Source organism: Antechinus flavipes, chromosome 4 (genome assembly GCF_016432865.1).
Source record: "Antechinus flavipes isolate AdamAnt ecotype Samford, QLD, Australia chromosome 4, AdamAnt_v2, whole genome shotgun sequence".
NCBI classification, from domain to species: Eukaryota; Metazoa; Chordata; class Mammalia; order Dasyuromorphia; family Dasyuridae; genus Antechinus; species Antechinus flavipes.
In genome coordinates, this window is record NC_067401.1 from 105,348,973 (window position 1) to 105,364,577 (window position 15,605).

Here is a 15,605-nt window from a genome sequence, read left to right on the forward strand (position 1 = left end):
GAACCAATGTTTAAGGAGGACACTGGTTGAACTGGTTTGTGAAGGATCTTAAGCCCGGAGTTGAAAGAAATGGAGATAGTTAGCTCAGAGAAAAGAAGCCTCAGAGTAGACAAGATAGTTGTTCTCAAATATTTGAAGGGCTGTCACATAGAAGAGAGAGATGAGTCACAGGGATGTGAAAACTACTCCTGACTAAAATGCCCCTATGGGAGATTTAAATGAGAGATGACCTTTCTTCCCTTGGGATAGATCAGTATCTTAATGTACATGTAGTCCAGTTCCCTCATTTTACAACTGAACAAACCAGTCCCGATCAAAAAAAAAAAAAAAAAAAACCAACTAGCCTCAAATTATATTAGTCATATGACTAACAGGACAACAAAGAATTGAACTCAGACCTTCTCCCAATCTAGAGTTTAGATATAACTGGCGCCTGAATCTACTCTTCAGAATTTCCCTTAGATTGACATAATGTAGTTCCTAGGGAGGATGCAGCCATAACCCTCAGCCATCTAGTTTTGGGAATGCTGTAGCTCCACAAAGAATGCTGGTATCAGATAACAATCTGTTGGTCAGTAATAGCAAAGTTTCTAAGACAATCTAAGCCAGAGAATTCAATAATGGGGTCAATTCTACCTCTAAGCCAGAGAATTCAATAATGGGGTACAATTCTACCTCTAAGCCATAGAATTCAATAATGGGGTAGAACTCCACTTCTAAGATCACTCTCAATTCTACCTCTAATTCATAAAATTAGAATATCAGGGGCAGCAAGGTGGTGAAGTGGTAGATGGAGCACCAGTCCTGAAGTCAGGAGGACCTGAGTTCAAATCTAGACTCAGACACTTAATGTTTCCTAGGCCTGTGACCCTGGGCAAGTCACTTACCCCCAGTTGCCTCAGAAAAACATTAGCATATCAGTAATATGAAACACCTTATCTATTTTCCCCATAAATTTATCTTCTTACTCCTGGTTCTTTACTAATTTCTTTTGGAACTTAATGTTAGCAGAGTAATAAATCTTTGCTCCTCAATTTGGAGACAAACTGAGTTTGCAAATTCTTTTGCTGGACTTGGTGACACTGATTCTGGGGATCCTGACATTGTTGGGATGTCTTATGCCTCAAAATGATAATTAAGACAGAAAACCTTTTCTGTTTGGAGATTGGTGGGATGTGAGTGGAGGAATCAAAAAGACAATCTAGACTAGGGATTCTTAATCTTTTTCTGTGCCCTTTGAGAATATAAACTTTTGGCAGTATGGTGAAGCCTACTGACACCTTCTCAAATTGGTGTTTTATGTGCATAAAGTAAAATACTTAAAATTACAAAAGAAGCTAATTCGATTGAAACAGTTATCTAACTATTGAAAAAAAATTCACTGCTCTCAGGTTAAGAACCTTGAATGTGGAGGATAGAAGAGATGATGGCCCCTGGAAGACTCCCAGTGTAAGGAGAGAGATGGAGCATTCACAAAAAATAAAAGACCAGGGAATACCCACAAAACTAACGGATCACAGAGTATCTAGAAGATCCCCATCTAGTCTAAGCCACTTATCTTCCATTGATGGAAACTGAGGCTCAGGGAAGGAAGTTGCCTTGAGATGACTACTTCGTTAGGAGCTGTATTTAATAAAAATCCTGAATATAAACAACGAAACCACAGCCCTCTGCCCTAGCTAAATCTAATCTTATATCTTCCCCCTGTTATTTCTTCCTTCCCCCACCTCGTTCTCATTGGCTTGGCTCCGCACAATTGCTAGTTTGATTACCAAGAACTCTGCCCACTCCGAAGATTCTCTTTTCCCTCCTTAAAGTTTACTCCCGTACATTATTAAACGCATTTCCACCCCGCTGTTCAGCCCACCATGTTGCAGGACGGCAGGGCTCACCATGGTAAGCCAAAAAACTGGCTGTGGCTCCCAGTGCTTTGCCTTATAAGCAAATTAATCACCAGAGCTAGACTGCCAGTATCCTCCCTTCTGAATGTGTGGCTTTATAACCCAGTTAGAATTCAAATCCTGGCCTCAGCCAACGTAGGGGGAGAAGTGGACCAGCGCTAGCCAGCTCTTGACTTGGGGCAAGGTTCAAAAAAGCATAAGTCAGATGTGTAGGAGTGAAACTAGGACAGAGACCTCCCCCTCCAAACTTCATCCCTTCCCGGCTTTCCAGCCGCCAGCTGACGCCACTACCCCCTCCCCAAACCTCTGACTACAGCCTTAACTCCAGCCAGGCTTCACCTCCCCTCCCAGCCAATGATCCAAGATTATAGCCCCTCTGGGGCTTCATTCCTGAGCTTTTCAGAGGGTGGAGACAGATCGGGGATGGGACTACTGCACAGGGAGCGGGGAGAGGGGAGGGAGTGGAGTGGGGGCGGGGCAGTGGTTGTTAGGGCCGGAGGATACTTCTTACCATCTCTCCTTTCTTGCTATGGTTTGGATCTCCCCTTATCTTCCTTCCTCCCCGCTTCCCCATTCCCCCATTCCTCCCGCTCCCCGCCCCTTCCTGGCACCCTGATTATCATATAAAAAAATAAAGGATAGGGGATGGGGATCAGAATATACTCATTAAAGGAACAGAATTCACATTTTCGGAGATTTTTGGGGAGTGGAGTTTGGAGGGAAGAATCCCATGGAGCTCTAGGGAAACAAATCCAAATAGAAATAAAAGGAGAGAAGAAGAGAAAAGGGAACAAGATTTGGGTTAGAAGGCACAGGACCCAAGGATGTGTTAAGAGATAAGAATGGGAAAACAAAAAAACAAAAACCTTGCAGACATTCTACCACTACAAATTTTTTTTGTTTCATTTTCTTATTGAGACCAGCTTTTACCAGATCTCTTTCGGTAGTTCAATTAATTCTACAAATATTTATTCACATTGCTTCCGGAAAGGGTCGGCTAGTCAACCACCTTATGGAAGGACTAACTCTCCCGGCTGTGACTTTTCCGCAACAAAATCTTCTTCCTTAGTCACCACTCCCCTTGAGGTCACGGATTGAGTTTCTTTTTTGAGGATTTGGACCCCAAGTATTTACTACAGTGTCTGGCATTTTTCCGTCCATCTCATTATGTGCATGGTCCAAAGTCCGGCACTAGATTTCAGATGAGATAAGTTTAGTTAATTTAGGATTCCTAATTTTGTGGAGTTTAATAATTTAACAGTGATACAAATATACACAGAATTCACAAGTGTATGACAAATGCATCAGATAAGTTCATGACAAAAGTGTTTTCTTGAGTAGGGAAGGGATTGTTACTAATGATGGGAAGACTTCCTTAGATTGACTTTAAAAGCTAGGAAGGAATTTAACAGGGGAAGAGGAGGAGATCCCAGACATTGGGAGAGGCAGCAAAGAACTTAGTGTATCTGGGGGACAGGGGACAGCCTAATGGCAGGAATGTTGAAAAAGAAGGGAATAACATGACATAATTCTGGCAAGGTATGTTTTTTGATTACAGAGAGAAACTTGATTGATAGGCAAAGAAGGGAATAACATGACATAATTCTGGCAAGGTATGTTTTTTGATTACAGAGAGAACCTTGATTGATAGGTAAAGGAGTCCAATTTTACTTCATAAGCAATAGGGAGTTATTTTAGGATTTTCAGCAAAGATTGTGATATAACTGGTCCATGAAGGTTTAATTTGGCAACCCACAGGGTATGCTGGGTTGAAGTAGGAAAGAAAAACAAAACAAAACAAAAACAACCAACCAAACAAATCTAGGTTAACAATGTGAAAACATGTTTGGAGGTGATTGCAATAGTCCAAGCAAGCAGGTAATATTTAGGGGGAAGGGAAGCATTTATATAGCACTTTCTTCAAAGTAGGCACTTTACAAATATCACATTTGAGCCTCACAACAACCTGGGAGGTAGGTGCTATTATTATCTTCATTTCATAGTGAAGGAAACTGAGACAGAGATGAAGTGACTTGCTCAGCTAGTAAATATCTGAGGCTGCATTTGAATTCAAATCTTCCTGACTCCAATCTAGTCAGGGCACCTAGCTGCCTCCTAGGATCTATAAGGGTCTGAATATTCTATAAGACTTTTGTGAGGAAGACAAATCTGTCTTCCTTTAATTCAACTTTGACAAGAGTAGGAGCTAAAATTTTTATTAAGGAATTATGGGGGGAATGTAGTAAAATGTTCTAGAACCATAAACATGCTAAGTTACAGCACCACTTCATAGTCTTCTTGACTCTCAGATTAGAACACTGGACTTTTGAGTCAGGAAAACCTGAGCTCATATTCTATTTGAAACACTTAATAATTGCATTAAATTCTCCTTGCCTCAGTTTCCTGATCTGTAAAATGAGAATGGACTGGATAATCTCTAAGATCCTTTCCAGTCCTAAATCTATAATTAATACATAATAAATACATAATAAACTTGCTTTAATACTTTAAAACAGAAGAAGGCCAACTATTTTAATTCCCCAGAAAAGCATCTTTAAGATAACTAATGAGCTGGTCTCCAGAATTCCAGAATTTTCCCCAGCCTATCTCTCTTCCAGGTGGTGTCAGGCATTCTCTGGATAACTAAAGCTAATTCTTGCCATAAATGATAGCTACCTTCTCAGTCTAACTTACATTATAGTCTATATAACTCAACTATTTTTAACAGTTTTCTTTTTTCTGCTTTGCACAATTTTTTAAAATTTAATTTTATGTTTTCCAATTTATAAGCATTCATTTTCTCTCCAACTGGCTTCCTTTCCCTAAATGAACAGTAGAAAGAAACTTCACAATAAATATGCATAGTCAAGCAAAACAAATTCCCACATTGGCCGTGTCCAAAAATTTATGTATCTCTTTGCATTTTAAGCCCATCATTTCTCTGCTAGGAGGTGAGTATCTGGCTTCATTTTCAGTCCTTTAAAATTGTAGTTTGTCATTGCACTAATCAGAGCTCTAAAGTTTTTCAGAGTTGTTTTTCTTTGTAATGTTGTACTTATTTAAAAATTCTGCTCACTTCGCTTTTCATAAGGTCATAAAGGAATTCTCAGTTCCTCTGAAACTGTACACTTCATCATTTCTTATGGTAAAATAATATTACATTACATTCAATACCATAATTTGTTTAGCCATTTTCTAATAGGTGGTCACATTTTTATTCTCTCTCTCTCTCTCTCTCTCTCTCTCTCTCTCTCTCTCTCTCTCTTCTCTCTCTCTCTCTCTCTCCCTTCCTCCCCCCACCCCTCTCTCTCTGCTATTCTGAAAAGAACCACTATAAATATTTTTGTACATATGGGCCTTTTTCTTTTTCCTTTGGTCTCTTTGGGGTATATATTGAGCAGTAGTACTGATAGATCAAAGAGTACACAGTTTAGTGACTTTGGGGGGTCTGGTTCCAAATTGCATTCCAGAATGTCTGAGCCAATTCACAGCTCCACCAACAGTGTATTAATGAACCTTTCCCCCCAAAGCTCTGCCAATATTTGTAATTTCCCTTTACCATTTTGATAAATAAAAGGTAGAACCTCAGAGTTGCCATAGTGCACACATCTCTAATAGTGATTTGGGGATTTTTTTTTTTTTTTTTCCCATATCATTGTGGCTCAATTATTTTCATAGACTCTCAGTTGGACAGGATATAAGAAGTTATATAGACCAAACTCAGTCCCTCTAGGGATTGCCTTGTCACTATCTTTAATAGATAGCTGCTCAGCTTCCTTTTAAATATCTATTGGGAATGAGATGAACAGTTACTTCAAAAGGATATATTACTACAACTACAACTAATAATAGGCAATGTGTATATACAATGTACCAGGCACTGTGACAAGCACAGCACACTAATATCATGTTAGGAAAACCTCTCAAAAAGTTAGGCTGATGGTTCTGTGGAAATAGTTCTGGGTTTCTTAAGATTAATCAAGTAAAGCACAAATCCTACCAAAATATGAAGTTTCAGACTGATAGCCGATTACCAGCCTTGCCAAGGGTGTGGCAACTTATTATCAGCAGAAGATTGGTTCTTAGATGATGTAATTTTTTCCCCTTTTTCTGGACACAACTGTTCATAAAACCACCTCCTGAACTTTTTTTATGAGGGTATTTCCCCCATTTTTATGAAGCCATACATTTTTTTGAAGTACTGAAAGAATAGAGGAAGACTCACTTCAGGAGCATAAGGGTGCAGAAAAAGCTCAAAGTACAGAGCTTAGTCAGAAGGCCTGGGTTGGTTTCCACCATTTCCCAGCCACTTAATTGTAGGCAAGTTAATTAACCTCTCTAAATCCCTATTTGGTCACTAGTATGGTGGGGATAGTGGTACTTGCACTAACTCCTTCAAGGAGAGTGAGAATTATTTTAGAACTACGTAAATGTGAGTCATTATTGTGCAGGGGCAAAATGTGAAAGAAGATGAGTGGGTGATAGTCATAATGAGGAATTCTTGAGTTGGGGCAAATTCAGTTGGGGATGGGGGGTAGAAGGTTCAGAAGACTTCTCACTATGTCCTGGTGATTTTAGAGGGAGGAAAATCCCTCCCCCAGAGAGTGTCTTTAGTACAGAAAGTAGTGACCAGTCTCTATGGACCTCTGTTGGGTACAATTATTTTTAAATTTAAAAAGTTTTTAAAATTAAAATAAATGTACTTTCTATCCCTTGCACCTCCTTTGCCATGGAAAAGAAAGAAATAAGACCTACAAATAAATATGCATAGGTAAACAAATTTCCTCATTGACCGTGTTCGAAAATATGTCTCATTCTGCAAACTGGGTGTAGTTACGCCACAAGAGAAGGCATTGCCTCCCCAAAGTTCTTCTTCGATGTATTTTGGAGAAGCAATTTAGGGGAGAGACAGATCCAGGAGGAGAAGTCAGCCTAGAGAGCTGCCCGTGGGAAGGAAGTTCACCCTCTTCATTGTTGGCACCCAGAGATAAAGCCCCAGTTGCTCAACCTTATTAGTTATGGCCTTGGGGGAGGTGATGTAACTAGAAAGCTTCAAAGCAGCTTTACCCCTAAAATGCCTCCAAAGAAACTTAAGAATCAAGGGAAAAAAAGAGCAGCTGACTGGAGTTTGAAGTGAGCTCTATATCAAAGGGAAGGGCTGTGGTTTCTTCCCTTGGCTTTAATATTGAAAAGTTCTAGTCCTATTATACCTTTAGGTATAATAAATAGCCAGGTAATGAGACATACTAAGAAAAATAAGTGATTAAAAATATTCACAGCAAAAAAAAAAAAAAAAAAAAAACCCCCACTGCAAAGTAACATTAAATCCTTCCTTCTGGACTACAGTAATGAGGCATGTATTAATTAATGAACTGATTAATCAAAAGACTGTTTTTTCAAGATTCCTAGACACCTTTACAAAGCTTGGTAAGGAAATAAGGCACTCAGGGATAATAATACAAAATATTAACATATAGGTAGTACCTATCTTCCTGTTGTGAGAACTGATTGAGAAAAATAATTGTAGAACCCTTAGCACAGTGCCTGGCACATGGTAAGCACTATATAAATGCTAGCTATGATTGTTATATGAGAAATGCAATAGTAGGCAAAACAAATTCCCGTGTGTGCCTGTGTGTGTGTGTGTGTGGGGGGGGGTGTAAGAACAAAGTGGAGGATGGGGGAATTATGGTAAGGAGATGGCATTTGAATTGAACCTTGCAGGATGGACAAAAATTTTTCAGGTTAAGGGGATCATTGAGTCCAAGCCAGGACCAGAGAGAATGATGTTTTCAAAAGCAGAATATCACACTTGGGAGTACAGACCAAACCAAATTAAGATGTAATTGGAAAAGTTTTAACAAAATACTATAGAACATAGTGTTCTAAGTCAACGAGAATGGGGAGGGTTTAGTGGCCCTCATTTTTATTTGAGTTTGACACCCCAGGCCAAAGGTATAAGTTGTTTGTTGTTCTCTTAAGGGATCAAAGACACAGGAATTTGACTTGCAAATAAATTGGATTTAAGTGAGACCAGGTTGTGCAACGTCACCACCCTTAATCTCTCCTCTGGAGCCATCTGGGTCCAGTGGCAAGATATAGATCAGGAGGACTAGAGATGGTCCTGGATAAAGTGGGAAACCCTTGGCCATTTTAAGCTAAGATCTTTCCAGAATTTTTCTGAGGTGATATCCAATCAGCGATTAATGCTAGGTAAGAAATGAGACAAAAAATGGCCTCTCACCTCAAAAAAAAAAAAAAATCAACCTGGGAGGGGAATAGCTGGATGAAACTGGAGAAGAAAGAAACCAGGGGACAATAGCTTATTCTCCTTTCCAGTTCCCACTCCCCATTTTCCCTATGTAGCCTCCCTCCTCTGGGCTCCTTTCCAACATAGTAGCTTCCTCCCTCTCTCCACATGTGGAGAGCCTGTGTGATCCTGGGCAGAGGGGATACAATCTTCCAGTCTAGGAAATCCAGGAAGAGATAAGGGCTGGGAAAACCAGAAAAGGGATGTGGAGTTAGAAGGAGCGGCTCAGCCTAGTTACAAATACAGCGGAGCTCTCAGCAGGAGGTGACCCATTCCTTTCTCCCCACACCCCAGGGGACTAATAACATCCTTCAGCTATTCAGTTTGCCCCTAGCTCGTCTGGCTCTGACCTCTCCCCTCACAAGTTGAAGGCGGCAGGGGGAGAGTCACGGGGCTGGGAAGATGAGTGATGGGGGGTCGATCTGGGCACAGGAAGAACAGGATGACCTCAGGGAAGAGGGGTAAAGAAATTAGGGGAGTGGGTGGGTAAGCAATGCTTGGGAGCAGAGTGAGGAAGAAGGACATTTCACAGTAACTCCATGACTTCTTTCTGGAGAAGGGGGATGGGATGTGGTCAGCCAGCTGGTATGGGAGGAAGGGAAGTCTAATTTGGCCAGTTGGTGGGGGCGGGGAGCCTCCATAGAGCAGAATTGGAGCAAGCTCAGAGCAGGGCAGGGGCCTCTCACAGCTGGGCTCCGCCCCTCCAGAGTGGGAACAGCCAGGGCAGCGATGACAATTCGAGGGGAAAATCATAAAATCTAGAACCCCTAGGGGTTTGTAGAGACCTTAAAACATGCCCTGTGCATTAACTCATGTCAACCAGAACAGAAGTGAGAATTTTACTAGTACTTTAAAATAAAAACAAAACAACCTTCTTGAAAGAGAAATGCCACGTCCTCTGTCCTATACTTTGGAGATTTACACCCCAAATTTTAGATCTTTACAGGGCTTTCTGAAAGACTGCGGCATAGTGGATGGAAGGCAATCAGGAAGATCTAGATTCAAATCCTGTCTTTGATATACCCTCAAACATCATTAACCAGTCCTTTAACCTCTTAAGACTTTTGGGGCAACTCTTAAGGCTATCCATTTCAGGGAAAAACAAAAAACAAAAACAAAACCAAACATCCTGATATTCCTCACAAATCTGGAGCCCTCCTATACTTAAGGGAATTTACAAACCACATTCTCCCATTTTATATCTGAGAAAAATGAAATCCAACTGCACACAGCTAGTAAATAAGTAACAAAGTTAGAATTTCATCGAGGGACCTCTAACTTACAGAACCATTTTTTTCCCCTTTTCTAGTATACTACATCAGACTAAAGACCTAAATTCACTTTCTTCTGCTGCTTTATAGTTATTTCTGCCCTCTGTAGTCTAAATCTTTGGGTCTGCCTTATCCCAGGATGTGCCCTCAGGGAAAAAAGTAATTTCAGCTAAGAAATCTAATGTTATGATGGGTATAATAGAAACAATGCCTAGATCACTTTTTAGTTTATAAATTGCTTTCCCAACCCAAATCTTCCCAATGCCCAGGGCTTAATTCTATCAAAGCAAAAAGGAGCATCTGCCGATCTTCACCATTCCTAGAATCTCTCAGTTTCTCTCCCTCTTTCTCCTTCTCTCTCTTCTCTCCTTTCCCCCTCCCCTTCCCCCCTCTTTTTCAAATTGAACTCTGCCTGATATCTTCTCCATAACTGGATAATACTCTTGATGATCAAATCTTCCTGTTTTACAAGTCACTTGATATTAATAATCAAAGGGTTACAAGCAAAGTTCTTTGGCATGAGAGTTAAGAATGGACAAAAGCAACACAGAGTAGACAGATATGGATCACTTATGTTGTGCTTGTTAGAGGGAACATAGAAGTCGAAGAGATCCCATATTTATTTGTGTATATTTCTTCCCTATAAAGAATTGGATTGAGATAAACCAAATGTTCTTATCCCACGGTAATCTGGCCCTCAGCAGGGGACAGAGCAATCCAAAAGACCCGAATTCAAATCTTGTTTTAAACACTTATTAGCTATATAAATGAGCTGGGCAAATCACTTACCTTTCAGCTTCAGTTTTTCTTATTTGCAAGAAGGGAATGGAATTTAAATGATATAATATTTGCAAAGTTTGTTTTTGCAAATCTTAGTGCTTATATAAATGCTAGCCATTCTTCAGATTAAGAAACTAAAACTCTGAAAAGTGATTTTGTCCACTTTCCCTCAATAAAAATCTAGCCAAATTAGACTCTAATCCAGGTTTTAAATGTATCCTCATCTAGCTCCCAGTCTCTATACTCTTGCTTTTAAGGGGAATGATTCTATTCATTGTTGGTAAAATTTAAGGATGGCAGGGATTTTAAGGAGGAAGGAACCGAGGATCAGAGAGAATTATGTCGTTCTTGACATTGCCATTCGAATTCACTTCTAACTCAAGTCCTTTCCGGGACATCCCATTGTCTCTGTTGTAAGCTGTAAGGAAGTAAGGAAGTTGGAGCATCCACCAGGGATTTCTTTTCTTTCCTTTCTTTTCATACCACCCCTCCTCTCCCCAGTTCTGGGTTTGGAAACTTTCGTGAAAGACAACAATGGAGGGAGGATTTATTAAGCATTTTGCTACCTGCAAAGCTTGTGCTAGTGCAGGGGGAAACTAAGGCGGGGGGAGGGAAGTCGGGATGCCCTCCTTCAGCAAGCTAGAGCAAGATAATTCGAGATGAGAACGCCAAGACTTTTCTCGCGCAATCCCCGTGGGCAGCGCAAGGATTATTCTCCCTCTGTTGCAGATGAGGAAACTGAGGCTTATAAAAAGGTAAAATGTCCCAAGGACATAGAAAATAGACAATTAAAACCAGGAAGTCCAGTGCCGAGTCTGGGGCTCTCGCTACTATACCACACTTGAGAAGACTGCTGGCCCCAACGAAAAGGGGCCGCCCTCTGAGGATCTATCTAATTATCCCTCACCTCTTTTCGCCCCTCCGTAGCGCTGAGACGGAGGGGGGAGGGGCTCCCGTTTCCCATGGCAACCCACTCAGGAGACGGGCGCCAGGCCGGACCCGGACAGTCTAGGCAGAGCTGGGAACTGAGCGGTCACGCCAGGGGGTGGAGCGAGGCCCGACTCTCGGTTGCCATGGTGACGCGTCAACACCTCCAGCCCGCGGCGGCGGCAGCTGTGTGGCTGCTGCAGCGGTGGCTCCGCCCGGGAGTCCGGAGAGGCCGGGGAGGCCTCCGAAGCCTAGGGTGCTGCCAAGATGGTGAGGCCCGGGAGTGGGGAGGGGGTTTGTGGTAGGCTGGTTGTGGGAGCCCGGGGCAGGGCCCGGGGTATAAGATAAAATCGGCCCGGGCGTGAAGTGGAGAGTTAGGAGGCAAAAAGAAAAGCCGAGCAGTCTGAGGGTCTGCCAGTCAATCAACGAGCATTTATTAAGCGCCTACCGTGTACTTGGCGCTGGAGATACAAAGACAAAAAAAAAAAGAGTTCAGTTCCGGCCTTCAAGATACTTTGATTCTATGTGGGAGATAACAGGTACAAAATAAATGCAAAGAGATTTGTTGGAAGAGGGGTGGAATTAAGAAAGGTTTCTTGCAGAAATCGACCTGAGCTGAGTATTGAAGGCAGCTTGGGAAATAGGCAGTCTGTGCAGAAGGATTACTTGAGGTACTCCGTGCAAAAGCAGGTAGCCCGGGGATGGGAGTACCGGGTCGGCTGGCGTTGGGGGATCTGGAGCAAACATGTTAGTTACAGAACTGCAAGTTGCAAGAGAGCTCGGAAGTCATTGTATCTCACCACCTCATGTTACAGATGGAGAAACAGACCAGAGAGGGTCACTGACTCCACCGAAGTGCAAGGGAGTCAGCCCCAGCTCCGCCTCTTACCAGTAGCAGTGCTAACTTATAATCATGGTATACAGGCTCTATCTAATGAGATTTCCGAGATCACCCTCTGAAGTAGAGAGGACTTTTATAGATGAAGAACCTCTGGCCCCCGGAGGCGAAAATAACAGGCTTAATCACAGTCACAGAGCTGGGAAAAACCCTGAAAGGTCATCTAATACAAACCTGGTACAGATCTTACCTAAATCAGAAATTCTGTCTCTGTTTACTCCTTTCCCACAAGTGATCTTCATAGCCTCCAGTTATGGGGAATTCACTATCTCCTCAGTCAGCCCATTCTATTTTTGGAAAGCTGTAATTATTAGGAAGTTTTCCCTTATGCTGAGCTGAATAAAATTTCCCTCCCTGTAACTTCCACCCATTGGTCTACTTCTTTCCTCAGGGGCCAAGCAAAACAAGCCTAATCCCTTTTCCACATGGCAGTCCTCTAAGTATTTGAAAGTAGCCCTCATATTCCTTGCAAATCTCTCTTCTCCAGGTGAACCAGCTCCAGTTCTCCCAAACCAAGACTCAGAGAGGATGGGATTTTAAGGTCTCACAGCTAGTATTCCAAGATTTTGAGTCCCCTCGCCATCTGGATTTCCCTCCTCTGGGTACTCTTCAGCTTCTTGGTGATTCTTCCAAAATGTTCAAAAAGCAAACTAAAACAAAACAAAAATCAAGATGTTGTTGCCAAAACTGTAGACTTCAGATGCTTTTTGATCATAGAAGAATACAGGAGGCATTCCTAGTCAATATCTCACAGTGGTACATGGCACTTCTTGCCTTCGAATTTATTTTATCATGCTGATTACCAGTTGTGTGAATTTGAGCAAACCACTTCAGATTCCCCATCTGTGAGATGAGAATAATGATATTGGAGTATCTTAACTCACAGAGTTATACCTTTATAAAATGTTTTGTAAATGTGAAGGACAGTCTATAGAATGAGGGGACTGGAGATAAGATGATCTCTAAGGTCCTTGACAGCAAGGAGTCCGTGATTTCCATTGTGAGTATGCAGGTGTAAACACCAGAAATCTGGAAAGTGGTGCTTAATCTTTGGAAGGAGATATTCCATACATACAGCATTAAAATTAGATAGACCTCTAGGGTGGTAGTTCTCAAATTTTTGTTGTCAGAATCTTTATACAATTAAAAATTATTGAGGATTTGTCCAAAGAGTTTTTGTTTATATGGATTATATTTATAGATATTGATCCTATTAGAAATAAAAAACTAGTTTTGAATTTGCAGATCCTCTGAAAGGTTTCAGAGACCCCTCCAGGATTCTCTAAATCACACTTTGAGAATGGCAGCTTTAGGATAGAAGGAGAAAAAGCTGACTTCTATTTCTATAGGACTTAGCTTCTAGCCAATTCTAAGCCATCAACTTGTTTTGGAGCAGTAGCTCTTACCTTTCTGAGCCTAAGTTATTCCATCTTTCATATGGAAACATACTGTGAAAGTACTTTTGGAAAATATGGAATGTTCTTCAAATGAAAGATATTGCCGGAATGCAGTAGACAGAGCTGGAGCCAGGAAGATGTGAATTCAAATCGGGCCTGAAACACTTAGTAGCCATATGACTCTGGGCAAGTAACAACTTCTCAGCCTCAATTTTTTCACATTCAAAATCACAGTAACAGTTTATAATACTTACTATGTATCAGTCACTATGCTAAGTGCTTTGCAATTATCTCATTTGATCCTTGAAATTTCAACGGATAAATGCTGTTATTATCCCTATTTTACAGATGAGAAACTGAGGAAAAGAAGTAAAGCGATTTGCCCAGAGTCATAGCTAAGTAAATGCAGGAAGTTAGATTTAAATTGTTTTCTTGACTCTCTATCCATGACATTACCTATAATAACACTTACCTGTTTCCCAGGTTTGTTTTGAAGATTAAATTAGCTAATATGTGTAAAGGCTAGCTTTTAGGCCACAGGCTCAGAAGCAGAGGGTGTGCTAAGGTTTTTGGTGCAGTCTCGGGTGTATGCTTCTTTTTTGGGGGAGAGAGCAGGACCTGGATTGTTTTCTGTATAACAGCCTTTTCTTAAAATCCTGTATGGCACAATTCCCCAGCCTTCTTTGGCAGAGTAGTTTAACCACTCGCAGCAGGGGAGTTGGTGTGTAATTTAATCTCCTATCTGATATAAATCCCTCCTACTATAGTTTTAGAACAGAGTTGAAGAAGCAATATGAAATACAAAAAGGGCAGAGGCAGGAAAATTGGGGTGGGTCCATGTTTAGGGCACAGGTAAAAAATAAAGATGAAGTGGTTGGATAAAAGGTGGAATAATCTGGATCTTGGAAGTTTTGGGAGGGATGAAGTAACTAGATTGGTAAGTGAGAATGATGCTTGATCTGGGAGGGGAAAAGAATTAGGGATTATAGAAACTGGGAAAAGGAACAAGAGTTGGAGTATGGGTTAGGGGCATTAGGAATATGCTGAGGCCTGAAAAAGTAAAACAGAAACTAAGAGGAGCTCTGAGGTCCATTGCTTGAGCCTACTTGAGTGAGGGATTGAGATAGGAATAATTGAATGTAGTTTTCCTAGAACTGGAGATGAAACATTGGATGGTTGGATATGGGAATTTTCGGTTCTCATGGATTTCACTCAAGCATCTGAACATTTTTTCTGTTATTGTTAACTTTATTTAAAAAAATATTTTTACTTATTAAATATTTCCCATTATATAAACACTTTTTTTTTTTTTTTACAATCATTTAAAAATTGACATCAACATTCCTTTCTTTATCTCTCCTCCCTGCTTGGGAAGGCAAACAGTTTGATTTCAGTTATACACGGGAGGTCATGCAAAATATCTATCTATAGTAGCAAAGATATGTGAATTTTCTCAGTGCTCGTCAGCTGTATCAAGTGGACACTGAGATGTCCTTATGGATACAGGGTTTCAGTGAAGCAAGGAAAAAAGTTGTCTATCTCCATTTCCCATGAGGGAACCTAGATCTTGAGAAATCAAGTGACTTGGATTTCTATGGTTATAAATCTTCAGAGTTGGCAGATAACTTAAAGGGAGTTAACATTTCTTGGGTGCTCAGTGTCATAGTTCAAAAGATAAGTAGGGTTTGAAAATCAATGTAACCCATGTCTCCAATCTCACAAGAACCAATTTCATTCTTGGAAGTTTCTTTCTAGAATTATGTTTATGACTCATTTTATACTCATTGGGAATATCAATATCTGGTTCATGGCTATTCAATGTTTTCTGCTGTGGCTTCCAATTTTGATTTCTGTCCCACTAAAGTTAAGCAGTCTGTTCCCAAACACTCAGGTTGACAAAACATTAACATTAGGATAGATTTTATTTAACTCAACAGAAAAGGAATCATATCCAATATCATAAACCGTGACAATTTCTCTTCCCTTTTTGGTGGGCTTTTATCTTCCTCAGGGACCTAGACTGTCCTGCAGACTTGTAATACTATCCTTAGTGGCTTCCCTTTTTTTCCAAGGGGAAATAATTTAGGATTGCTAGGAAATAAAACAACCCTACCTTTTCCT

The 15,605-nt window shown here is 40.9% G+C and overlaps 1 protein-coding gene and 1 long non-coding RNA gene across 3 annotated transcripts in view; one reads left to right on the forward strand and one right to left on the reverse strand.

Moving 5' to 3' along the window:
- Positions 1–2,848: 2,848 nt before the first annotated feature.
- On the reverse strand, positions 2,849–11,287 carry LOC127559721 (uncharacterized). The gene is made up of 2 exons (XR_007953193.1): positions 11,170–11,287; positions 2,849–3,092 (listed from the first exon to the last, which is right to left on the reverse strand). It is a non-coding gene; the product is annotated as an uncharacterized LOC127559721 (long non-coding RNA).
- Positions 11,288–11,366: 79 nt separating this feature from the next.
- CFAP45 (cilia and flagella associated protein 45) overlaps positions 11,367–15,605 on the forward strand; it is a 52,864-nt gene continuing 48,625 nt past the window's right edge. The window contains exon 1 of one of the 2 annotated variants that reach the window (XM_051993691.1): positions 11,367–11,459. In XM_051993691.1, coding sequence (XP_051849651.1) covers positions 11,457–11,459 — 3 coding nt within the window. In that variant the 5' untranslated portion in view covers positions 11,367–11,456. Of the gene's footprint in view, positions 11,460–11,493; positions 11,729–15,605 lie in introns of those variants that run through there. The other variant, XM_051993692.1, reaches the window with a different exon arrangement.